This window comes from Odontesthes bonariensis, chromosome 6 (genome assembly GCF_027942865.1).
Source record: "Odontesthes bonariensis isolate fOdoBon6 chromosome 6, fOdoBon6.hap1, whole genome shotgun sequence".
In the NCBI taxonomy this organism is placed as follows: Eukaryota; Metazoa; Chordata; class Actinopteri; order Atheriniformes; family Atherinopsidae; genus Odontesthes; species Odontesthes bonariensis.
The window spans coordinates 2,605,241-2,631,284 of record NC_134511.1 but is presented as its reverse complement, the minus strand read 5'-3'; the positions used below and the strand labels follow the sequence as shown (position 1 = coordinate 2,631,284).

General features: G+C 41.3%; 6 protein-coding genes and 2 non-coding genes across 8 annotated transcripts; all 8 read right to left on the bottom strand.

Moving 5' to 3' along the window:
• Nucleotides 1–648: 648 nt before the first annotated feature.
• Nucleotides 649–720, bottom strand: trnag-ucc (transfer RNA glycine (anticodon UCC)). Its single transcript has one exon. It is a non-coding gene; the product is annotated as a tRNA-Gly (tRNA).
• Nucleotides 721–2,278: 1,558 nt separating this feature from the next.
• Nucleotides 2,279–2,983, bottom strand: LOC142382776 (histone H1-like). Its single transcript, XM_075468897.1, has one exon. It carries the CDS (start codon nt 2,955–2,957, stop codon nt 2,331–2,333), a length of 627 nt encoding a protein of 208 aa, XP_075325012.1. The 5' UTR covers nt 2,958–2,983; the 3' UTR covers nt 2,279–2,330.
• Nucleotides 2,984–6,651: 3,668 nt separating this feature from the next.
• On the bottom strand, nt 6,652–7,353 carry LOC142382775 (histone H3). Its single transcript, XM_075468896.1, has one exon. The coding sequence runs from the start codon at nt 7,297–7,299 to the stop codon at nt 6,889–6,891; it is 411 nt and encodes a 136-aa protein (XP_075325011.1). The 5' UTR covers nt 7,300–7,353; the 3' UTR covers nt 6,652–6,888.
• Nucleotides 7,354–8,347: 994 nt separating this feature from the next.
• LOC142381828 (histone H2A-like) lies at nt 8,348–8,867 on the bottom strand. Its single transcript, XM_075467085.1, has one exon. The coding sequence runs from the start codon at nt 8,824–8,826 to the stop codon at nt 8,440–8,442; it is 387 nt and encodes a 128-aa protein (XP_075323200.1). The 5' UTR covers nt 8,827–8,867; the 3' UTR covers nt 8,348–8,439.
• An 8,537-nt stretch (nt 8,868–17,404) lies between these two features.
• LOC142382774 (histone H2B) lies at nt 17,405–18,184 on the bottom strand. Its single transcript, XM_075468895.1, has one exon. It carries the CDS (start codon nt 18,128–18,130, stop codon nt 17,756–17,758), a length of 375 nt encoding a protein of 124 aa, XP_075325010.1. The 5' UTR covers nt 18,131–18,184; the 3' UTR covers nt 17,405–17,755.
• Nucleotides 18,185–18,919: 735 nt separating this feature from the next.
• On the bottom strand, nt 18,920–20,091 carry LOC142382773 (histone H4). Its single transcript, XM_075468894.1, has one exon. The coding sequence runs from the start codon at nt 20,061–20,063 to the stop codon at nt 19,752–19,754; it is 312 nt and encodes a 103-aa protein (XP_075325009.1). The 5' UTR covers nt 20,064–20,091; the 3' UTR covers nt 18,920–19,751.
• A 3,098-nt stretch (nt 20,092–23,189) lies between these two features.
• Nucleotides 23,190–23,726, bottom strand: LOC142382772 (histone H2B). The gene has a single exon (XM_075468892.1). It carries the CDS (start codon nt 23,695–23,697, stop codon nt 23,323–23,325), a length of 375 nt encoding a protein of 124 aa, XP_075325007.1. The 5' UTR covers nt 23,698–23,726; the 3' UTR covers nt 23,190–23,322.
• Nucleotides 23,727–24,229: 503 nt separating this feature from the next.
• trnaw-cca (transfer RNA tryptophan (anticodon CCA)) lies at nt 24,230–24,301 on the bottom strand. The gene has a single exon. It is a non-coding gene; the product is annotated as a tRNA-Trp (tRNA).
• Between the last annotated feature and the right edge of the window lie 1,743 nt (nt 24,302–26,044).

Genomic DNA, 26,044 nt, shown 5'->3' with positions numbered 1-26,044 from the left:
AATGAAGCTTATTGGTCGATCTCTGACAGCTCAGCTCAGCTTTCTGATTGGGACGTACAGTCTATGAAACATCTCAGACATAAATCTGTAGAAGATGTTTCCTCCCAGAGGCTCTGAGATGATGGTGAAGTTAGAACCAACAGGGTAGATGGAGAGTAAGAAAGCGTCTCTGCAGCAGACAGTTTAGGGCCAGGACAGATTGGGTCCTTGATTACTTGTGTGTATGTATGTATGTATGTATGTATTGTTGGATTTATGTATTATGTAATTTATGAAGAAAGCTCAATGGGTACTACTGAACTTCTACCTGAATCTGTGACACAATACTGCGTCCAAGTTGTTTTTATATCGTAATTTATTCCCTGACACCCGTGGACAGACAGCAGCTGGATAATATTGTAAAGGTTAAAGCAGGTAATCAGTGATGCAGCAACTATAAAGGATGAGCAATGACTCTTTTCCAGCTTGTGTGTCCACAGGTGTCAGGGAATAAATTAGGATATACAAACATCTGAATATGACAGACAGATGCCATATGAGGTCATAGATTAAAAGTTCAGAAACACCTGCGGAGTTTTCTCATAATTATTTCTAAGTTATCACAGATATGTTATCAGTCCAAGATCTCATCTTTGGAAAAAAGTTAACTGCGTTGGCCGGGAATCGAACCCGGGTCAACTGCTTGGAAGGCAGCTATGCTAACCACTATACCACCAACGCTGTGGAGAACAACATCTGCCACATCTTTTAGCTGTGGTCACATCATCCTTCACATACTTCATGATTATCTGATGCATGAAAAATGCTGCTGATTTAATATGAAGTGAGTGAAAGTTCAGCAGGAATAATTACTGATTCTGATCCTGGTGTGATGTGAAACAACAGAATTCAGATGTTAGGTGGCCTCGTCTCTGAGTTTGTTGATCAGGAAATGAAGAGCGTGAACCTTGATGCTGTTGTTCCTGTAATAATGTACTTTATCCTTTAACAGCTGTCAGACTGGCAAAGAGTTGAGGGTGGGATCAAAGAGAAGAAGCATTTGACTGTTTCTGTTGAGCCGGATGTAAAATGTGACGAGGTGAAGGAAATATGGAGGAAAAGTGGTTCAGGACTCAGGAAAAGCCGTCAGTTCCATCATCAGAGCCCGATTACACGATCAGGGTGAATGTTCCTGAGACGATGTAATGATAGGTAAGCGGACATTCCTGCTGTGTTTGTGCAGCGATCCCTGCTGAATGTGGAGAGTTTTTCCTTTAATCAGCAACTGATGGTGGGTCTCTGAAACAGGGCGGTGATGAGTTTCTGGGTAATTCTGAGGTAATTCAGTGAAGAAAGTTAGTGTTGTAAACAGCCTGATATGGACAGATGTGTATAAAGGAGAGAATAAAGCAGAGTATTGTGCTGAGTCCTGTAAGTATACCAGCTCCTGATTAACCTTGTAACATCCAAGCATATGAATAATCATTGGAAAAAAAATCATTTAGGCTCTTCTTGCATCTTTTTGGGTGGGAATAAACCAATATTTTTGGAGTTGGGCTATTTTTGATCATTTTAGGCAATGTTGCATATTTGCAACTGTGGGCTTTCCTGATTAATTTTGTAATAATACAATTTGGAGAGCTGACCTCCCATTACCGCTGTGAAAGGTGGACAAAGCAGACATCACCAAACGAGACCAGTACCAACTAGAACAGACCACCGCAAAGCAGAGTGTAATTCACTGAGCCAAGAAAATGATGCTGTGACAACTGTCGCCACATAAAATGTAATGTAAAAAAAATATTATACATGAATGTAAATAATGTATGTAAATTTAAAAAACTCAAATAATGTCATGCAAATAAAAATATACTGAAAATAAATCATGTAAATAAATAAAAAGCTTGTTGCATATCTGCAACTGTGGGTGCAGGACCAGGAACAGGACTGAGTTTTAAGCATAAACAGGAAGTAAAGGCAGATATATGTTTAGGACAGTAAGTAATAATGTGCATTTTACAGGTGTTTTGCTGGTGATATTTCCAGATGTGATGTCCTGGGGACATAAATGTGAGCGATGTGGCATGAGGGAACTTTTAGCTGGTGTTTAAGTGTTAAAATGTGTGTAAAGTGTTGGTGTGTAATGAATGAGAAGCATGAAGAGAGGTTTAATAGCATTAATATGTGGCATGAGCTGAGCTGTGAGGTGATGAGAGAAGTTATTTTAATGTGAATATCAGCTGCTGTGGTGCGTTTGTGAGTGTAAAGGAGGATTCGGCTCTTTAGCGGAGGCTGTGGTGGCTCTTAGAAGAGCCTTTGTTCGGGGTGTTGTTGTAATTTGGAGGAGTAGTTTACTTCTTGGCCTTCCTGGCTGCGGGCTTCTTGGCGGCAGTTTTCTTGGCTGCAGGCTTCTTGGCTGCGGCCGCTTTGGGCTTCTTGGCGGCGGGCTTCTTGGGGCTCTTCTTGGCTGCTGCGGGCTTTTTGGCGGCAGCGGGTTTCTTGGCCGGAGCCTTCTTGGGGGACTTCTTGGCCGCTGCTGCGGGTTTCTTGGCGGCGGGCTTCTTGGCCGCCGTGGTCTTCTTGGCGGCGGGCTTCTTGGCTTTAACGGGAGCCTTCTTCTTCACCACCTTCTTCACCGGTTTGGCGGCTTTGGGCTCCTTCTTGGCCAGCTTGAAGGATCCGGAGGCCCCCGTGCCCTTGGTCTGGCTCAGGGTGCCGGCGGTGACCAGCTTGGTGACGGCGGTGTTGATCCGTTTGTTGGACTTGGTGACGTCGACGCCGTTCCCGGCCAGCATCTTCTTGAGCGCCGCCAGAGACATGCCCTTGCGCTCCTTGGACTCGGCCACGGCGGCCACGATGAGCTTGGAGAGGCTGGGTCCGTCCTTGGCGGCCCGGGGAGCGGCCTTCTTCTTCGGGGACTTGGCCGGGGCTTTAGCAGGGGCTTTGGCCGGTGCGGCTGCTGGAGCTTCTTCTGCCATGTTCGCGTGTTGCTGTTCAACTGAACGTCTCGAGCTCAGAGCAGGAGGCGGGACTTATAACACACATGAGAACCGTGGAGAGGCAACGCACTCCGCCGCTCTGCCGCCGCCTCTAATGCGGCCACACTTGTGTTTTCTCCGCCGCGTTTTCCACGCTAAATCCCCCCAAAACCAACGTTTTCCGACACAAGTCCGATTGGAGCAGGAGGGAAACCCTCGTCCCCCCACACTGAGCTCACGTTCGGCTTCCAGGACTTTTTCTCTCGGTTCCAGGAGGCTTCAAACCGCTCCGATACTCGGTCACTTGGAGCGGCTCGCAGCGAGTTTTCTCCACATTTCGTCTCCTAAAACGTCCAAAAGCTATTTGTACGGGATATAAGAGCGATGTTCCCGTTAGCAGAGACATCTGTGGACAGAATTAAGACGAAATTGTGGATCTGCGGGGATTTGTTGAGTTGTAACGGAGGAAGTTTTGGCTGGAAGTAAACACACGGCCGCTGCCGCTGCTCGGGGCGGATATTCCTGTCACAGATGATCCTCAGGAACAGACTTCCTGTCTCCTCTAAATACACATTAATCAACAATTAGACCTAAAAGACACTAGTTAGTTATGATCAGGCTGAAGATGACAAATAAAAGCTTCTTTCTTTGTGACAAAGAGACATAAAGTGAAATCTCTCAGGCTGCAGATTTGACCCCATCCAGGTTAATAATGATCATTTCACAGGTGAACCTTTTAAAACCATTAACAGGATCTAAATAAACACAAAGCAGCTGAGAGAAGCCCGACATGTTCAGTCTGCTATCAATTTATGATTTATTCTTCTTTTTTTTTGTCTAAACTCAATAAGTCATCAGAGCTTCTCATTAAAAACTGATATCTGGATTAAAACCAGTTTTAATCAGTTAAATGAATAAAAATCCTCCATCTGCTGATCTTTGATCCATCTTATAACACTTTAACCAACATGGAGTCCATGATGCCGCCTCTAATAACCAGCTGGCTCTGTAATAAAGACACATTTCATGTGTAATGTCGGTGGGATCTGTGCACATTCTGTGCTGATCTGAATAAATAATCAAACCTCTGATGGAGATAAGTGTGACGACATCGTCTGAGCGTATCCGAACTCTCCCACAGGGAAGGTGTGCTGTGTCCCAGCTGCAGGCGGTCCAACAGACCATCAGAGGGACGATCCCCTTGTTTCTATGAGTGAATGAATCAGTAGATAACAGAGTCCTTCAGGAGGGAGAATCTGCCCCTCACTCTCCTTCCTGGGGCTCCATCTCCCCCCAACAACACACAATCTGCTGCTGCAGGAGGATTTCTACAAATGCACCAACAGCGCCTTACTGTATACAGAAAATCAGCCTGTGCTGGATGTATAAGAACATTTATTCACATGTGCATGAAACTCAACAGCTTTAACAGAGCTACAGGCTATCTATGCAAATAAAAACACCTTTGAGTTCAGCCATTCAGCTTTTCAATTCCTCCTTCTGTAGCTCATTAAACATAAGCCTTTAAAAAGAGGAAATATTACTAAAAAACTAAATAATGAACAATATTTCAGTCCAGGAACTGAACATGTTTTAATCTTACTGCAGCACAGTCAATACATACTTCTTCAAGAGGGAATATTGCAAAATAAAAAGTTAAAAACCTTAAATTAAGAGTCCCTGACATGGTCTGATAAGTTATTCCCCTGATTGAGTAGCCTTTTAAACTAGCTGTTAAAATTGGCTTTGTTCTTAGACATTATAAATGCATATTAAATAGTCTCTGTACTTTTCCACTATGCACACGATATATAACCTTAAATGATCTGGGAATATGACGAAGCATGTTGAACCTACTCATGTAAATCATACTCGGTCCAGTTTGAGTCCAACCTATGTTAGATAATGAGTCATATAAATACAAAATGTACCCGGAAAACGGGGCTCGGTCTGACGGATTTCCTGCGGGAGCTCTGTTCCACTGAGCCCAGCGCTGATATAACTTCACATGTGAACACCAATAAACACTTTATTTAAAGCCTGGTTTATAGTCGGTAACGCAAGACGCAACGCAAGACGCAACGCAAGACGCAACGCAAGACGCAACGCAAGACGCAACGCAGGCCCTTGCGCGGTTGCAAGCCCCCCCTTGCGTGCTTGCGTGTGTCACCTCAATTTTCTAAACTTCACGCAAGACCCGAGCAGAGCTTTAGAGTAGCCACTCTGGACGCGAGCACAAGCCACTATCTAGTCCAGCCGGCTAGCTGCTAGCATGGCCCTATTCCAGCCACGTGATTGGTTCAGCGCGGCGCAACTCTCGTTCTCATTGGCTGTTCGTGTTGTATGTCAAAAGATGGACGAATGGAATCTATGGAAAAGTATATCAACCATGTTTCATATCTCTATCGAGGAAAAGTTATTCATTGATAGCTATCGTCGTTTTATCTCCCAGCCCTATCTGCACATGTACAGATATACAGTTATTCATTCTATGAAAATACTATCTGTAATAAACGTTCAATTAAAAAGCCATTAACACAAGCGCAAGGGCAGTTAAAAGAAGTATAACTCAGCCTTAACTCGAGATTCCTCCGGCTTGTTCTTGAGCTTCCAATGAAAGAATCGAGCTAACAAGTTCAGCCATTTAGCTTTTCAATTCCTCCTTCTGTAGCTCATCAAACATTAGAAAGTCAGCCTTTAATAAGAGGCAATATGACTAAAAGAAATACAGTGTGCAACAAAATAATGAACAATATTTCAGTCCAGGAACTGAACATGTTTTAATCTTACTGCAGCACAGTCAATAAATACTTCTACAAGAGGGAATATTGCAAAATAAAAAGTCAACAACCTTAAATTAAGAGTCCCTGACATGGTGTGATAAGTTATTCCCCTGACTGAGTAGCCTTTTAAACTAGCCTACCCACATTTTACCCATTTATAACGCCTAAGATAGGTTAGTAAATAGGCAGAATAGGATATTCTCTCCCGTTTTCCATCTTCCATGGAACCAGACGCAGTTTATTTGGTGTAAGAAATGTTGAAGGCGACTGAGAGAAGCCAACATAAAGTGCATTGAAATAGTCTGACCTTGAGTTTATTAGAGCATGGGTGGCTTTCTCAAGGTCATGAGGACTTAAAAACATTTTAACTTTGGCCAGGAGCTGGAAAAAAACTAGTCCTGACGACATTGTTCATTTGTTTGAAACGCTGACCTCAGACAGACGGTTCAGGACACTGAAGGACTGAATCCAACCAGTTTCACTTGGATCAGTTGGAGTTCCTAAAAAGGAAATTTGTTGGTGCCAAACAGCAGCTTTGACTGGTTCATGTGGAAAATGTCAGAAAGATGTGACTGAATTGAGTTGGTGATTTTGGGTGCAACTGAAGCTTCTGTTGTAGCTGTGCTGAGATCAGTTTTTAAGAAATCAAGACAGATTAACTGAACATTTAGAAATAATAGTGTGTAGCAGGAAAACTGCACACACGCTGAAACGATGAATAATTCATCTGAATGTGAAATCTCAGACTTTGCTGCCACAGAAGTGATAAAAACAACAGTAAAAAAAAAGGACAGAAAGCTGCCATAAAGTGATCGGTCTCTGCTGTTCATGCTGAGGAACAAAGTCCATGAAAATGTTGTTTTAACTTGATTTTTTACATTTTTAATGTGAAAACTGAAAAAGCCTGAGTGTCATTGTAGTTCTGATGAGTGACCGCAAGATGGCAGCAAAAGACCGACTTTGAATAAGACTCTTCAATAATAGAATAATATGTTGTTAGAACGAGTTTTTATGGTTTCAGTCAGAAATTTGATGTATTGTTATTTATTTGAGTGAATATGAAGCAAAGTGATGTAGGATGAAGCTCTCAGGTGGAGGTGTGTGGCTCTTAAAAGAGCCGTTGTGTGGTTAAGAACCGGCGGATCAGTTTAAGCCCTCTCCCCGCGGATGCGGCGGGCCAGCTGGATGTCTTTGGGCATGATGGTGACCCTCTTGGCGTGGATGGCGCACAGGTTTGTGTCCTCGAAGAGGCCGACCAGGTAGGCCTCGCTGGCCTCCTGCAGAGCCATGACGGCGGAGCTCTGGAAGCGCAGGTCGGTCTTGAAGTCCTGAGCGATCTCCCGGACCAGCCGCTGGAAGGGCAACTTGCGGATGAGCAGCTCGGTGGACTTCTGGTAGCGGCGGATCTCCCTCAGAGCCACGGTGCCGGGCCTGTAGCGGTGAGGCTTCTTCACTCCGCCGGTGGCCGGGGCGCTCTTGCGGGCGGCCTTGGTGGCCAGCTGCTTCCTGGGGGCTTTGCCTCCGGTGGATTTACGGGCGGTCTGCTTGGTTCTGGCCATCGTTTCTGTGTCAAACACACAAGGAAGAAAGAGAGAGTAGAGTGTGAGGCTGAGAGGAGAGCCGCTGCTCTTAAGCTGTGGCCCCGGCGGGGAAGCGGTGACGCTGCTGCGGACCTCCGGCTCCTGATTGGACAGCGGCTCAGCCCCGGCTCCTGATTGGTCAGCTGCTTCTCGAGGCAGCTCCCGCCTGAATGCGCGCTGCTTATTGGAGCAAAAGCGTTTTGAAAAAGTCAAAAGCTAAAGGGAGAGCGGGCCGCCCCCTGCGGCTCTGCGGGACAAAGAGCCTCTTCCCCGGTTGGTGTGTCTGGGAGCGGCCCGTCAAAACTGATGGTCAATTACTTTATGAATAATTTATTTCTAAATTTGGTACAACAGTCACTCCAAAAGAATATAATATAATCTTTAATGCTATCCTGAGGAATGTTTTGCAGTTTCTTTTTGGCTCCTATCAACAATATTTTATTTGGGAAATGTTGAAATCACAATTAACAAATGTACAAATAAATATATTAGAAATCTTTTGGTGAATTTAACTATTCCTTCTGCTAATCTTTTTTCTGAAATCTCTTTATAGAGATGTGGAATGGAAAAAATGTGGTTGATCAGTAATAAATTCTGTCTAAACAATAAGATCAAGGAAGTATCTTTCAAAATTATACACAAAATATATCCAGCAAAAAAAAAAAAAAAAAAAAAACACACAAGAAAGATTTAAACTTAATATTGAATACTCTGATTTCTGTGGTTTATACGATGAATCTATTGCACATTTTTTTCACTGTTTTTATTGTCAAATGTTTTGTTTGAATGTACATTTTATTGAAAAGAAAACTGGACATTCAGTACATTTGTACTAAAGAACATTTTAGTACAAATGTACGCTTCACAGAATTAACATAAAAATACACAGAACATGTAGAAATAGAAATGTGGCAGTAACACTTATCATTCCATCAAATATTTGATTGAAACCAACTTCTTTCTCCAGTTTACTGAGTAAATGTGTTAGTTTTATGAAGTTAAATAGAGAAACAGGTGTGTGGGAGCCAGGAGGATATTTGCTCTTTATCAGGAGTGTGTGGCTCTGAAAAGAGCCGTTGTGGGGCTGGGCTTCCACCAGTAGTAGCAGGCAGCGGGGCTTTACTTGGCCTTGGCCGGCTTCTCGGTCTTCTTGGGCAGCAGCACCGCCTGGATGTTGGGCAGCACGCCGCCCTGAGCGATGGTGACGCCGCCCAGCAGCTTGTTGAGCTCCTCGTCGTTGCGCACGGCCAGCTGCAGGTGGCGGGGGATGATCCTGCTCTTCTTGTTGTCCCGGGCAGCGTTTCCAGCCAGCTCCAGGATCTCAGCGGTCAGGTACTCCAGCACAGCCGCCATGTACACGGGGGCTCCGGCCCCCACACGCCCTGCATAGTTGCCTTTGCGCAGCAGCCTGTGAACGCGGCCGACCGGGAACTGCAGCCCGGCACGGGAGGAGCGGGTCTTTGCCTTGGCTCGGGCTTTGCCGCCGGTTTTTCCACGTCCAGACATGTTTTCTTTATGGCTTTTCTGCCCAGTCAGCTCAGAGAAAGTGTGCCGCTGGCTGCCCAAAGTCTGCCTTTTATGTCCGGAGAGGCGGGCCGCTTCCAGGGGAAGAGGCGGGCCTTTTTTTTTTTTTTTTCGGTTTCTGTACATTCTTTTATGGGGGAGCAACATTTGTGACAAAAGACACGGTCCCGCCAAAACTCTTCCTCTCTTTTGTGATGTTTGGTGAGGAAAGGTTGGAAAATAAAAAGACCTTCGAAAGAGCAGCAGTGAAGTCTCCATCCATTAACCTTAAACACAACGCAGAGGTTTCATACCGGTTACATATATATGTATATATATATATAAGTATAAATATACAAAGAAACGTATAGAAACATCATGCATATAAAGTGCATCACTGTAGAGAAAAACATTATTTAAATAAAACTTTTTCCCAAATTAATACAAGGGCCAGTTTTGCAGATACTTTTTACTACAGTACTACCGTCTACTTTTGTGTAGGGGAGAGCTTTAATTAATGTTCATGATTATATTAAAACACAGGACAACACAGATTTGAGGACAATCTCAGTTGTTTCTGTAATTTTTCAGACGAGCCCCGCCCCTCAACAGCTCAGCCAATCACAGCCGTGGGACAGCGCAGTGGGATTTCCATACTCTGCCGCTAGCAGCTCATTCGTTGCTGGTTTTTTTAAGGCAAAAAAAAATACTTTTATTAAGTAACTGTTTATAGAATGAATGTTTATAGAAAATACTCCTTCCGGCTCTTTTCTTTTTGCCCTCCTGTGTCCTAGAAATGACCCCCTGAGGGTCCCATTTTGAGACCTTTCCCCCTGTTGAGAACTACAGGTTTTATAGTTTTTTCTTCAGAAACAGTAATATGTTTACATTTTTCCCTTTTATACACACAAGTATCGATCAATACTCAATACCAATGTTGGTATTGATACTATCGATATTTTAAATTGATCCGCCCAGTCCTAGCACAAATAGAACATTTCAATAACCTAAACAATAGTGCAAAATGATAACATTCTAACATTCATAAAAATAAAATAATTATGAACAGAATGAATGAGCTAAAACAGCCCTCAGATTTATACATTTACTCAGAATAGGAGTTGTGTGGCTCCTGTTTGCAGAGTTGATGAACAAGTTAATGGAGACAAAGCCTCATCCAAGAACATTTTCGTATTTTTATTCTAAGGCTGCGGCTACACGAAAACATTTTTCACTGTAAATGATACTTTTTCTTATCGTTTCGCTGTTGCGGCCACACGGAGCCGGCGTTCCCACTACCCCAAAACGATAGTTTTTTGAGAACGGGTTCCAGAGTGGGAAGATTTTTTTTTACTTTCAAGATGGCGGCATAGGTGTTAGTTTGTTTTGTCCCTGTCTCAGTAACCACAATATATAGCCTATAATGTGTTCCAAAACGTGTGTTTATTGTTTACTCGCGTTTGCTTACTAAACCACACCGATACAGTTGGCGCATAGAACTTTGAAGAATCGATGTTAGCCTAAACCAGCAAAAAAATGACTTGGATTACTTTGATCTACCTGTTGGCGTTCTTTCCGACTTTCAACTCGGGAGGCATCGCTGATCATGGCCTGGATTGCTGGAATGCCTCTGCGAGGACTGTTACGATGCCGATTGTGGCTGGATTTCCCCCTTCGTCTCTCCGATGGACTGTATCGGACGGTGCGGATCAAATCTCGGGAGTGCGGGAGTCTGGACTCTCTCCCCTGTGGCTTACTGGGCCTACACCTGCGGTCCGAGATGGCCGCCGCCGGCAGGATGGGAGTGTGAATGCCTGGATGCTTGTTCTGCTGTTGCTGGCAGGAAATGTTCACCCTAATCCAGGCCCTGGTCAAATTGAGCTTGAGACTCCATCCAATCTCAAAAGCTCAAACGGGCTACGTGTCATTCATACAAACGTGCGCAGTCTAATTAACAAAATAGAATCCGTGCGTATTTGGGCAAAGTCAACTGACTGTGACATAATGGTTTTAACAGAGACTTGGCTGAACTCCTCTATCACAAATGAAATGATAAACATTGATGGCTACACCATCTTCCGGTCAGATCGCATGAAAAGGGGAGGGGGCGTGGCAGCCTACATCAAAACAGCACTTGAGTGCTCAATCATCGAGTCTGTCACTAGACCAAGATTTTTTGAATTATTGGCAATAAAACTTATTATGCCAAACAGTGCCGGCCTTACAGTAATCGGGTGTTATCGCCCACCGTCTACAACAGCTGAGGCTGCAACTGCGCTATCTGAAGTGCTGCACAAATACACGGGCAACGAGCTCCTACTGTTGGGAGATCTAAACTGGGACTGGTTGTCCGCATCGTCAAACGCGCTTAAGGACATTTGTGATGCGCTGCATCTTGAGCAATTAGTGCATGTGCCCACGCGGATTATTTTAAAAGACATGAATAAGTCAACTTTATTGGATGTCATCCTCACAAATACCCCACATAAATATACTGCTGTTGGTATATTCTGCAATGATATCAGTGACCACTGCACAATTGCTTGTGTTAGAGATTGTAAGCCACCAAAATCTAGTCCAAGATATGTCTTCAAACGGGACTATAAGCATTTCAATGAGCAGGCCTTCCTGCATGATGTTTTTCATAGTGATTTGCACTATGTGTGTAATATGACTACTGTAGAAGAGGCTTGGGACTTTTTTAAAGCAACTTTTCTTTTTTTAATTAACAAACATGCTCCATTGAGATCTTTTAGAATAAGTGGTAAAAACAATCCTTGGTTCAAAGATGATATTGCTGTGGCCATTAGAGAAAGGGACAGAGCCTGGGCAAATGCTAAGAAACATAATGACCCCAATCTGTGGTTGAACTACAGGACTCTCAGAAACAGGTGCACAAGATTAGTGAAGAACGCAAAAAGTGGTTATTACCTTGAAATGATAAATGAAAATCTAAATGACCCTAAAAAGTTTTGGAAACTGATCAAATCTACTGAAGGTACAATGGCGCCACCTACCCTTCCAAACTCTCTTTCATGCAGTAAAGGGGAAATTTTAGGGAAACAAAACATTGTAAATGCCTTCAATGAGCACTTCATAAATGCAGGGGTTATGACTCAGACTAAAACTGATATAACAAATACTGACCACATATGTACTGCATCTAATACTAATACTTAATTTTACTCATATATCCACCTCGCAGGTACGAAAGGCGTTGGCAAACTTGGATTGTAAAAAATCAGCAGGTCCTGATCAAATTGAACCATTCTTTTATAAAACTGCTGCACTTTTAATTTCTGATGCCATTGCTGCTATTTTTAACCTTAGTTTAACAAGTGGATGTATCCCAGAATCTTGGAAATCAGCTCAAGTATTGCCACTTCTAAAAGGGGGTGACCCGTCTATCTTAGATAATTATCGACCCATTTCTAGGTTGTCAACCCTAGCTAAAGTGTTTGACTCTCTTGTCAGTGAGCAAATGAAACACTACTTAGCTGAAAACAATATTTTAAGTTCAACTCAATCAGGCTTCAGGCAAGGTCATAGCACTGGAACTGCCGTGACATCTGTTTTAAATGATTTTATTTCTGCCTTGGACACAAAAAAATCATGTTGTGCACTTTTTGTTGACCTCTCCAAGGCGTTTGATACTGTTGATTTTAAAATACTATTGCATAGACTTAAGGCTATAGGTTTTAGTAGCCCAGTGTTACAATGGTTTTCAAATTATTTAGTTGGCAGAACACAGTGTGTTGCCCTAGAGAACCTTCAATCACCCTTACTTACCATAAAAGCAGGTGTCCCGCAAGGATCAGTTCTTGGCCCAATCTTGTTTTCTCTGTATATTAATGATATAGGTGAGGGCCTAAATCCAGCTAAGGTACATCTATATGCAGATGATACCATTCTATACACTGTTAGTACCTCAGTGCAAGATGCCTTGGATTCTTTACAAACGTCCTTCATATCCATTCAAAATGCATTATTGCAGTTAAAATTAGCACTAAACACAAATAAAACGAAGTATATGATTTTCACACGATCAAGAGCATGTCCTGATGGTAACTTAACAACACTTGATGGTACCTTCCTGGAGCGGGTTATTTCTTACAAATATCTTGGTATTTGGTTAGACCAAAAGCTCACATTTGAAGTGCATATCAATAATCTTTTAAGAAAGCTAAGGCCTAAGGTTGGTTTTTATTTTCGTATGAAAAAATGTTTTTCATTTTTAGCAAGAAAAAGGCTGGTCCAGAGTACTTTTCTCTCAGTGTTGGATTATGGTGATACAATTTATATGCATGCGCCCTTATGCTTCCTCAAGAAGCTGGACGCAGTTTATCATTCTGCATTGCGATTTGTAACAGGTGCCCCCTCAAGAACTCACCATTGTGATCTATACTCTAAAGTCCAATGGCCATCTTTGTATTTAAGGCGTAAATTGCATATGATACTTTTTATTGCTAAGGCATTGTTGGGTAAACTTCCCCATTATATCTGTAATTTATTGACTCTTCGCACTTCATCTTATGGTACACGTTCCTCACAAAAGTTGTTACTTCAGTCTTGCACTCCTCGTACTGAATTAGGAAAGACAGGCTTTTCTTTTTATGCTCCTCACCTATGGAATGAGTTGCAGAATATATTGTGTATGGATTCTCTGCCCTCTTTGGAGATTTTTAAGAGGGAAATTAATGCTGTTTACACAGAGGAATGTCATTGTTTTTAAACATACACCACATAACCTTGATCTGATGCTATGTTTTATGTAGGCCTAAGTTTATCATTATTATTTTCTCTCTTAATGTATTTTTTGTAAGTTTATTTTCCTTATTATATGTTTTGTGACTGTCTGCGTCTGGAACTGTATGTAAGCTGCCATTTTCACCAGGACTCCCTGGCAGAAGAGACTCTTAGTCTCAATGGGACAATCCTGGCTAAATAAAGGAAAAATAAAATAAATAAAAAAAATTTGAAAACGAGGTCGTTTCGTTTCCATTGTTACAGTGAAAACGTTTTTGCGTCAGTCAAACGTTGACGCTGTGAGACTTCTCTATTGTCTCACTGCGTGGCGTGACACAGTGGCGTGTGTACTGCATCGTTTCATCGTTTTCATCCATTTTCGTCTGGACCTGAGTCTTTACAGCAGCGTTGCCGTGTGGTCGCAAGAATTTTCGTACCCGTTTTAAAAAAAAAACTTGTTTCGTTTTCGTGTAGCCGTAGCCTAAATGTCTCGTACGAACACGCCACGTCAGATTCAACAATCGCTCGTAACTTTGGAAAAAGTGTGTAAACGACCTGCCTAAATGATGAATGCCACCCGTGCGTATTTAAGTGCAAATTAACCTTCAATTAGTGCATAATTTAAGTTAAACTAAATAATTTCAGCATCATTATGGGGTATAATGTATATGTTTATTTATGTTTGCTTCAAAGTAATTAAATATACAATCCATTAATCAAGCAAACTTGATTGGAATAACAACGGACTATTTTAGGAAACTCCTATGACAGGTCTGCATCACTCGTAAATTCTGTTCGTACCTGAAAGAAAACGTAAAACACGAAAAGATTGGTGAATGGGCCAATTCTCTTAAATCACTCGTACGCACGACTTAAGAACAAATCTGTGCGTACGAACGGTTGTTGCACGAGGCCCATTGACTCATAACTTGAGTCAGTAAAAAGAATCTCGAGTTTGGAACGATTGACTCGTTAATCACAGCTGGTATCAGCGGTTAAAGGTCTGATAACGGAGGGCGAACTGGACATAAAGTGCATCATAATGAGTTGGAGTTTTTAAAAATAAATCAACAGATTAACTGAACATTTAGAAATAATAGTATGTTGCAGGAAAACTGCACACACACTGAAACGATCAAAAATTCATCTGAATGTGAAATATCTCAGACTTTGCTGCCACAGAAGTGATAAAAACACCAGTAAAGGATGGAAAGCTGCTATAAAGTTATCTTTGTCTCTCCTGTTCATGCTGAGGAAAAAAGTTCTCCATGAAAATGTTGTTTTTAAATTGTTACATTTTTAATGTGAAAACTGAAAAAGCCTTTAAGTCTGTCATTGTAGTTCTGATGAGTGACCGCAAGATGGCAGCAAAACACCGACTTAGAATAAGATTTATCAATAAATGAAGAAAATATGTTGTTGAAACGAGACTTTATGTAGTTTCAGTCAGAAATATGATGAATTGTTATTTATTTGAGTAAACATGAAGCAAAGTGATGGAGGATGAAGCTCTCAGGTGGAGGTGTGGGGCTCTTAAAAGAGCCGTTGTGTTGTTGTGAATCAGAGGGGTACAGTGGAGACACAACTGGCTGATGTTGGTTGGAAGGTGGAAACAACAAAAGGGCTCAGATATAAAGCTGGAAGGTGTTCCTGGTGCTCATAAAAACCATTTATAGAATAAAGATGTGAATAAATCAGCATTCAGTAACGTGGTGCTGCTGGATCTCAGCCTGGGGGGTTACTGGGCCAACCCCCCAGACACCAACCCCACCCACTGTTACTGCCGTCTCTGACACTAAGATCAAATGTATTAATTAATGCTCGTATTTGTGGCTACTAACAGTAGTGATGTGACGTTTGAAGCGAGGCCTCGGAGCATGTGTCGAGCAAAAAGGGGCGAGCCAGATGAAGCGTTGGTTCGAGGCTTGCATCGTTTCCATAAAAATCACGTGACTGATGACAAACGAGGCCTCGGATTCAGTGTACACGTCACTGATTCATTTTGAGCGTCACTACCGCATAAAAAGGGTTTGAACCTCGCGGCACTTCGAGGGTTTTGAGTTGGCGTTTGGTATTGGTGAGAGGTAGAGTGTGCGTTGGTTGTATCAGAGTTAGTGGTTAAGTTCAGTTATTATATCAGTCATATCATCTATTATTATTATTATACTGCATTAGAATATATCGTAATTAGGTTAGAATAGTGTTAGAATAGTTATATAGGATATGAACCCTCGTTTTTCGCGGGGGTTACGTTCCAAAAAGAACCCGTGATAGGCGAAATCCGTGAAGTAGTAACCTTTATTTTTTTTACAAATAACTACTGTACTGTAAAATAATAATTTGAATCATCAATACGAACTGAAGGCTTCAAATTGCGGAGATCAGCACCGCGACCCGAGTCATTGGATTAGAACGGGAGAAAATGAAAAATGATTATGAAAAAAAAATACAAAGTAGGCTACAGTAGGACAAATAGTGACTCGCGTGTATTTCACTGCTCTTCTGACTGAGCCCCTGCATCCTGACTCAAGGCTGAGTTATACTTCTTTTAACTGCCCTTGCGCTTTCTTCTTGCGCGTATGTTAATGGCTCGAGACGTTTATACTTCATTTAGCTTTGTCGGCGCTTGCGTGTGCTGCGTGGCGATTCACCGCCAGGACAGTAGGTGCAGTAGCGGGTTTTTTCAATGACAAGCCTACTATGATGAAAGGAAATTCACCGCCAGGACCTCTTCGAGTGATTCATGCTTCTTCTTCTTGTAAATAGCCGGTATTTTGTCAGATTTTCAACACCTTGGGGGTCTAAACGACTACTTTCTCGCCTGAAAATGTTTCAAATGTTGCTAAAGTTATATATTTACAGAGTTTATAGCTTAAGCGAAATCAGCTTTTCAGGCTGGCTGATTTGGGCTCGGGCAGGAGTGAAGTGCACTGTGTGTAAACGCTCTGCATACTGTCAGATCGATGAGTATGTCGTTTTCAAGTAGTAGGCTTGCGTCTTTTCTTGCGTGAAGTTTAGAAAATTGAGGTGACACACGCAAGCTCGCAATGGGGGGCTTGCAACCGCGCAAGGGCTTGCGTTTCTTCTTGCGTCTTGCGTTACCGACTATAAACCAGGCTTCAGCGTTTTTTTTCTTTTAAAGCCCGCGGTGCAGTGTGTGTTTTTTCGAGAGAAGAACATAGTTATCGGTAGTTGTTGTCGCTCTTTTTTCTTCTGGGCATATTAAACCGCAACGTTATTGACACAGATTTTTTAAAATAAAAACCAATAACTTATATTTGTCTTGTTGCCCATACTGCTCGGTTGCAGTTTATTCCTGACTCCCGGTCCCATAAGCACTTTCATAATCCCAGTTCCATAAGCACTGTAGTCAGTGTACATCATTGATATATTTCATTTGAGTGATCAACACCATAGCACTCAATAATACTTCCATATATGCAGTTTTCACACATTTATTTTCATTGAGACACAGTGACAACAATTGTTTATTTTATATTGCAGGATGCTCTAACTCAGGGTTAATTTAGTCTGTCATATATTCCTTTTGCACAGCAGGTGTCACTAGAGAGACCGTTTCAATGAGGCTTCGGGTAATGAATCTTTTGGCGAACCTTTGGGCTGGAAAGCCTCATTGGTTCACAAAGCCTCATTTTGCCATCACTAACTAACAGGGAATTAACTGAAAAACTAGGCAGATTTCCAATAAAGTTTCCTTTTATTGTAGAACAGTTGAAATAAAACCAAAATACTGCAAGTGAAAGGGACATTCTGGGTTTTAGGAAAAGACTGAATTCATTATTGAAGAAAAAAAAAAAAAAAAAAAAAAAAAAAAAAGATAACACCCAGCGTAGCTTAGGTTTAAACCCGAGAATTCAGCCACAATCACAAATATATACACTGGTCCAACATTAAGCCACTTAAAATACAATTAAACACTTTTTAAGTTTAAATCACTTAATTTAATGGATCATTTTAAAATCAGACGCAACTCAACGCAAGTTTAACCTGATTTTCAGATTCATCAGTAATATTATTAACCAGCAGTAAAACCGCATTATAGACAGAGACTAGTTCTGTATTCTCCATAATTTTAAGGTTCATAATGGCAGGATAATGAGCTCTCAGGGCTGGGTGGGTGGCTCTTAAAAGAGCCGTTGGGTTGTTGATGGAGCCTTGGAGCTGTTTACTTGGAGCTGGTGTACTTGGTGACGGCCTTGGTGCCCTCGGACACGGCGTGCTTGGCCAGCTCACCGGGCAGCAGGAGGCGCACGGCGGTCTGGATCTCCCTGGAGGTGATGGTGGAGCGCTTGTTGTAGTGAGCCAGGCGGGACGCCTCGGCGGCGATGCGCTCAAAGATGTCGTTGACGAAGGAGTTCATGATGCTCATGGCCTTGGAGGAGATGCCGGTGTCAGGGTGGACCTGCTTCAGCACCTTGTACACGTAGATGGCGTAGCTCTCCTTCCTGGACTTTCTCCTCTTCTTGCCGCCCTTGCCGGCGGTCTTGGTCACGGCTTTCTTGGAGCCCTTTTTGGGGGCAGACTTGGCGGGTTCAGGCATGTTTATTCTCCGGAACTTTACAGCAACGAATGAGCTGCTGATGGCAGAGAGGCTCTTCTTATTCAGACTGTATGGAAATCACACTGCGCTGTCCCCCGGCTGTGATTGGCTGAGCCTGTTTAGGCGCGGAGTTCTGTTCTGACTTACAAAAACGACTGAGATTCTTCTCAAATCTTTTGGATTAAAACTGCTTTTTAATGTCAAACATAAAAAAAAAGTGAAATCATCAGTTCATAACACGACTTTCTTATTTTAAGACGTTCACTTTGATCTATTTTAATTCTCATTGGCAGTGAGGTGAATCAGGGATGGTCAGCCGATGTGTGATGAAGAAATCTGCTGTTACAGACTTTATCGAACACAGAAACCTTTATTACATTCATCCGGTCCGTCTCGAATTTACAGAAAAGTCTGGAGAGATCAGTGCCCAATGTTCGAATGAAATCTCTCTTTTTCGTTTTGTGGGATAACTTTCCTGTATTTGGCCCTGAAGATGCTCCATGTCCCTGTCTCCAGGCATATGGACTTCACGTCTTTGGAATGTATTTTCCTCCGAATCTCCATATTTCTCTGGTTGGGGACACACACTCAGCGACCTTAGTGATGCTTCTTTTCAAATATTCTCTTAAGTATCAGACACATCAGTAGTTTTAAATATGACGGCGGTTACGTCAAAGTTATGTTGCTGTATTGATCAAAACTCCAAATCATCTAATTTACAAAGCTGGAACATATATATATATATATATATATATATATATATTCCATAGTGATGTTGTGCTTTGCTGGGTTCTTTAACTATGAAGTGATTTTGTATCAAAAGGTTCAAATAATAATTTTTTTTTTTAATTTGAATCAACTGAATGATTACATTGAGTAATATATTATTCTATATTGCAAAATATAAATATTTAGAGGCTTTGAGATGAATGATGGGTTTACTGTATTTTGAATGCCATCATTTCTTTAGCTGTTATATGGTGTAAATAATCCATATTTAAATTGTGCAGAATACTGCTCCAGTGTTCATATTTAAAAAAATATATATTTAATTAAATTCATTTTTCATGACTTCTAAAAAAATATTACAATTGACAGGAAGGTTGGTCAACAATTACACTGAAAATAAAAGAACGTTTAGGTGAATAGGAACAATGCTTTAACAGACAGGGGTAAGTCGTGCTTCTTTCGTGTATTTTAGCTGCTACGCCTTCCAGGACAGTCACTTCCAGAACAACCCGCTTCAAAAACAGTTTCATTCCCATAGCAATAACGCCAACTCCAAACACTGACGAATGTCTATTTTATGCTGTCGCTGAGGACTGTTGTTGATATAAATTATGTATGACTCTTATGTATTTATGTGTGACATATGTATGTGTCTGTTTGTATGCATGTCATACAATGTCATGTTGGAACCTGTACTGTAAACAAATTCCACCAGCTTGGCTGTGTGGTCATTAAATTAATTACAATTACATTAATTAGATTACATTCTGAGGCAATGAATGTACTTTTGTATTGTGCAGTTTATAAAATACGAGTGAGATCGGAACTCTTGAGAGGAGGTGGGGGGCTCTTAAAAGAGCCGTTGTGTTCTCGGTGATGTGTCCCAGCAGGTTTAACCTCCGAAGCCGTACAGAGTGCGGCCCTGCCTCTTGAGCGCGTACACCACGTCCATGGCGGTGACCGTCTTCCTCTTGGCGTGCTCGGTGTAGGTGACTGCGTCACGGATGACGTTCTCCAGGAACACCTTGAGCACCCCGCGGGTCTCCTCGTAGATGAGGCCGGAGATCCTCTTGACTCCGCCGCGGCGAGCCAGACGGCGGATGGCGGGTTTGGTGATTCCCTGGATGTTATCACGGAGCACTTTACGGTGCCGCTTGGCGCCTCCTTTGCCGAGTCCTTTACCTCCCTTTCCTCTGCCGCTCATTGTGACTAATTCTGCTGATCTCAAAGTTCAATATGAGTCTGAGCCGCAGACACTCAGTATTTAGATCTGAGCTGCGGACGTAAAGGAGGACAGTTGGCGCCAGATTCGGTGGGCGGGGCCAAACTCAACGGCTCCTCCAACGGTCAAAAGTGACCCACTACCATGTTTAGCTGTAGAAAAAATACCGTAAACTATCTTTTTCCAACTTGAAATGTTATGCCTTTTCCTAAAGGGACCCCATCATTAGAAAAAGTCATACTTTATTTTTGTTTATGTTTCCATGTGGGCTGTACACCACTACATTTAAACACCAGAAAAAAGTTCAGGTTTTTTTTTCCCCTTCAATATAATTAATTCAGAAGTAATTACTTCACATTTATATAATAGCAATAATAAACCTTTATTGTGTCAAAGAAAACTGAGAAAACTGTTGGTCCAACTGACAGTTGGTTTGTGGTTAAAAAAAAAGTGTAATCCTGAAAACTGGTGATTGTGTTTTTGTATTGTGTAACATAAAATACATGATAAATGTATTGAGTTGAATAGATAAATAACAGGTGGTTTCATCATACAAAATAGATTTTGGATTTAAAATTAAATTAAGTTGCTTTATTTTGGGGCTTTGGTCATTTCTGACCCGTAGGACAAAGGGGAGTAAACAGAGTGTTAAGACCACACAAAGGGTTAATCAACGATCTGTAAAAGTCCAAGTTTGTCACTTTATAATTGACTTTAATATACTTTTGTTAAGTACAGTTAGTTTATTTCTGACTCTGGAAACAGTAAACGATATAAAACAGCATGTATATGTTTTTCTTTATCCTATGAAACCCTGATGTAACAGAGATGTTTTCAGCATTAGGTTGTTTTTTTCCGGCTCCAATTGAATCAGAAACACTTCATGGGGTACCAACAGTGTGACATCAGGGGTCCGTTTCACGTAGCAGGTTCAACCAACTCTGAGTCTATTCCTGACCTCTGAGTTGATCTACTCTGAGATAGAAAACTCTGAGTTTTCGGTTCCAGAAACGCTGATTTGAGTGAGGTTAATCAACTCTGAGTAAGTTCACCTTGAGTTTAGCGCGTGCACCACAACTTTAAAAAGCCAGCATCAATGGAGCCCCGATTCGACGAGTCACCGTGGCAACGGGGAAGAGGAGGGGCTACGTTTTTCCCCAACCTCGAATTGGAAATCTTAATGCGCTCATACGGCGAGTTTCAATACGTTTTTAGAAATAAGTGCAACACCGTTGCAACAGCAAAAGTGTAAGTTTAAATGTAGTCCTTTGCAATCACAATAATATTACAGGGAAACTGCTTGAATGGTAGCCCATTCATTTATTTCATTTAGGTGCAATCCCGCAGGGGAGAAGCGCTCTTGGCATCAGTTTAAGATGAAATATAAAAACATTGTTCAAACAGGTGAGACCTCGGCATGGAGGTACCTCATTTTGATCATGTTTTACACTGTAGGCTAAAGTAAATATTAAGTGGCTGTGACTGTGCAGTTATTTTATTCCCAACATAATGCTGTTTTCACGCACATAAACTATGTCTTCTCATCTATATCATCCATCCATCCATTATCTATACACCGCTGAATCCGTCAGTCGGGTCGCGGGGGGGCTGGAGCCTATCCCAGCGGTCAATGGGCAAGAGGCGGGGTACACCCTGGAGAGGCCGCCAGTCCATCACAGGGCCACATAGAGACAAACGAGACAAACAACCATACACACTCACACTCACTCCTAAGGACAATTTAGAGTCATCATCTATATCATGTTCTGTTAAATAATTAAGCCTATTTAAACTAACACAGACTTCTACTGAGCCAACAGAAAGAAGGCAGATGCCTGTAAAACCGGTGCTGCCCAGCACCGCCACCTCTAACGGGAGGGCAGTGGCTGAGGGAGTCCCCGGAGGGAATCCACCCCCAAAGACACGAGTGCCTTTATAAAATATAATAGGCGTAGCCTATATATGTATTTTTTAAGCCTATTCATACAAATATTTATTTGTCTTTTATGTCTTTTTTTTCTTTTGTCCCAACACATTCTGATGGTGCTGCTCAAAAAGATAATTTTCTGTAAATGCAAAAATCTGTGCGCGGTCTGATAACCATCTCCGACGAATATTTATTTCTCTGCGCAATAATGCTGCACCTTCATCCACGGGATCGTTGTCAAAAGGACATGTTCGTGAAAAAAGTTGCCTCCTACTGTGCCTAATGGACTTCTAGAAGTAGAAGAACTCGCTCTGCTGACTGAATGAATGAGGAAATCAAATGGCGTGTGTGGCTGAAAGAGGGCGGAGACAGAGAGAAACTCCAGGTTTCTTGAATAAAACCTGGTCCCGACCAGGTTAGGCTCATAGAGTCTGTTACTACGGTAACTGACCGTGAGGTTAAGTTACCTCTCTTTGTGAAACAGGCTAGAGTTACCCCTCTTTCTCGGGGTTGAGTTACCTCCCTTTGTGAAACGGAAAACTCAGGGTTTCCCTCATTTCAGGGTTAACCTACTCAGAGTTTTCACTAAACCTGCTACGTGAAACGGACCTCAGAGCTGTTTCCAACATCATGTGATACCAGAACATGTTTCCATAAAGATTAGAATTAAAAACATAGGTTAATTTTATTTCTTTATTTATCCCAATTCATCCTTTATTTTTTATCTTTGAGGTGAGCATTGTCGTAAAACAGGGTATTTTCTCCCTGTCCAGGCCTCATGTGGGACAACCTGACAACATTCATGGTGGCGAGATGACATTTGTTGTATTTGGCGCTATATAAATAAAAGTGAAAGTGCTTTTTGAGAGATTAGATGCATAATTGCAGGTAAATGTCCCGGCATTGTTCTCGATTTATAGATTCAAATTATTCATATCTGTAACAGTGTAACAGCAGGATAATCAGCTCTTAGGACTCTTTAAAACATTGGATAATTATGGTATATAAATAATATTTGGATATATATACACACACACACATCTTAATAAGGACTGATAAACATACTTCTGTGACTCATGACCTTACAGCCTAGTATGGTTGTATACAGAAATGATCCAATAATAAGCATTATTCCTGCAGTAAGACACAGGAATGCCCTTTGGATTTGAGTTTAACTTTAAAATTTATATCCATAACCATTTTGTAACCGCGTCGTGCATTATCTTTTTATAAACTACAGCAGGATAATGAGCTCTCAGGGCTGGGTGGGTGGCTCTTAGAAGAGCCGTTGGGTTGTTGGGGCAGCAGAGCTGTTTACTTGGAGCTGGTGTACTTGGTGACGGCCTTGGTGCCCTCGGACACGGCGTGCTTGGCCAGCTCACCGGGCAGCAGGAGGCGCACGGCGGTCTGGATCTCCCTGGAGGTGATGGTGGAGCGCTTGTTGTAGTGAGCCAGGCGGGACGCCTCGGCGGCGATGCGCTCAAAGATGTCGTTGACGAAGGAGTTCATGATGCTCATGGCCTTGGAGGAGATGCCGGTGTCGGGGTGGACCTGCTTCAGCACCTTGTACACGTAGATGGCGTAGCTCTCCTTCCTGGACTTTCTCCTCTTCTTGCCGCCCTTGCCGGCGGTCTTGGTCACGGCTTTCTTGGAGCCCTTTTTAGGGGCAGACTTGGCGGGTTCGGGCATGTTGATTCTCCGGTACTTTACAGCAACGAATGACCAGCTGACGGCAGAGAGACTCTTCTTATTCAGACTGTATGGAAATCAGACTGCGCTGTCCCCCGGCTGTGATTGGCTGAGCTGGAGCTGAGGGGGAGGGACGCGTTTCCATGGTAACTGTCTTTGTTCCGCAGCAGTCCGGAGACAGTTTGAGTTCAGAAAAGAAAGAAATAGAAAAATACTTTACTCAAATTAGTGAAGTAGCTCAAAAAAAATTATATATTTACAATGATTGTATATTAACAACACCAATTCTAGTAAAAATACTACTAACTAATAATAAATCACGATAAACAAATAAAATAAATAAAAAGATGGAGAGAAAGAGACATTTAATTAGCTTGTCAATAGGACAATAGTTTACAGGTGCACCGTGTTAAAACCCTGCCAGTCTGAGGCCTCAGGACGTACCTGAAACTCCTGTGAAGGAGACAACAAAGTATAAAGGTGAGTCTCTGGGATTCTTTACCTTAAGACGCTCTTGAAGATATAAATACAATGACTCTGACGGGATTTGAACACGCAACCTTCTGATCTGGAGTCAGACGCGCTACGGTTGCACCACAGAGTCCCATGAAGAAGAATAAATCACTTCTGAATCAGTCAGCTCAGCTCTATATCAGAGCCTCTGGTTGGAAACACTGCACATATTCTACAATACTCTACAGATTTCTGTTGGAACATCAGTTAGATGGAGTTTACTGGGATTTATTTGTGTTTCTGTAGCTCTGCAACAGCGATTCAGACGTTATTTCAGCGTCTCAGAACCTTAAAAGATATTGAACATTTTCTCTTACCTTCTTCATGTTTGTGGCTTTATAATCGTTAAGTTGTGACACACACCATCAGAGTCAACGCTGTCTGTGTCAGACGTTGCTGCCTTTGTGATATTACTGTACTTATGTCTTCAGAAACATTAAAAAATTACAAAGATTTGAGGACGCTGAGTAAAATACGCATGTTTTTGAAGAACTTGTGACACGTTTAAAACATTTTATTTATAGAAATAGAAATAGAAACAGAAAAATACTTTATTCATCCCCCAATGGGGGAAATTCAAATTAGTCAAGTAGCTCAATTTTTTTTTAAATATTTACAATGATTGTATTAACAACAACAATAATAATACAAATTGTGGTAAAAAAAAAAAATAAAAAAAAAATACTACTAACTAACTAATAATAATGAAAAATGACTAAATAAACAAATAAATAAAGAAAAATAAAAAAAAATAAAAAATATTATTTTTATATTATATATTATAATATATTATATATATATATATATATATATATAATATCATATATAATATAATAGATTATATTATAATATTATAATATTATAATTATAGCATTTTCCCCTGAATTTAGCATCAGAGTGATCTGAGGATTCTTTAAGTCTCTGCTTACACTTTAGTCCACTTAAAGTTAATTTTATTAAGTATGCTTAAGTATAAGTATAGCAAGTATACTACAGACCATGTACTTGTAGTGTACTAGAAAGTATACTAATTTAATATTTCTTCGGACCAAATTGGAACATTTTCAAGTTTATGAAAGTATACTTTAAGTATACAACGAGTACACTCATCTATATACTCGTCGTACATAGTGTATATACTTCCAGTCCACATTTTAGTTTATTAAAGTACACTTTAAGTATGCTTTTATCAACTTGGAATTACTAAAACTAAAAAATGCTATTTTACTAGTTGTTATAACTTAAGTATACTCGTAAGTTTGCTCAGCATATTATGTGTAGGATGCTATTTATTTTTATGCATTTGGCTTTTACACAAAGCAACTTACAAGCAGGCAGGCAGGTTAAGGGCTCTACTACCTAAAGTAGGCAGTACCTTTCATTTGAACCCACTATACTATCCAGTCCCATATTTATATACCTGAAATATACTTCTTAAAGTATTCTTAAAGTTAACTCATACTGTGTGTATTTACAAAATCCCAAGACAGAATGTTGAGAACAAGTTTATATATGTATATATAAATACATATAACATTTGAAAGATACCATCCAGTGTATTTACAAATAGCTGCTTAAATCATTAAAGACGTGCATTTCAAAAACAAAGAGCCTCTATGAAATCAAGTCCTTCTGATAAAAAAGTCAACGACTCGACCTTATTCTGTACTTGGATCAAGATAAACTAAGTATTAGTACTTTGTGGCAGAAAGAAGTAAAAAGCACAAGCTTTAGTATTAAAGTATAACTTATACTTTAATACTAAAGCTTGTACTTTTTACTTGACTTGATTTCATAGAGGCTCTTTGTTTTTTAAATGCATGCTTAGAAAAGT

Excerpts from the sequence above, each read along its gene's own strand:
- LOC142382774 (XM_075468895.1), bottom strand. The coding sequence starts at position 18,130 with ATGCCTGAACCCGCCAAGTCTGCCCCCAAAAAGGGCTCCAAGAAAGCC.
- LOC142381828 (XM_075467085.1), bottom strand. The coding sequence starts at position 8,826 with ATGTCTGGACGTGGAAAAACCGGCGGCAAAGCCCGAGCCAAGGCAAAG.
- LOC142382775 (XM_075468896.1), bottom strand. The coding sequence starts at position 7,299 with ATGGCCAGAACCAAGCAGACCGCCCGTAAATCCACCGGAGGCAAAGCC.
- LOC142382773 (XM_075468894.1), bottom strand. The coding sequence starts at position 20,063 with ATGAGCGGCAGAGGAAAGGGAGGTAAAGGACTCGGCAAAGGAGGCGCC.
- LOC142382772 (XM_075468892.1), bottom strand. The coding sequence starts at position 23,697 with ATGCCCGAACCCGCCAAGTCTGCCCCTAAAAAGGGCTCCAAGAAAGCC.
- LOC142382776 (XM_075468897.1), bottom strand. The coding sequence starts at position 2,957 with ATGGCAGAAGAAGCTCCAGCAGCCGCACCGGCCAAAGCCCCTGCTAAA.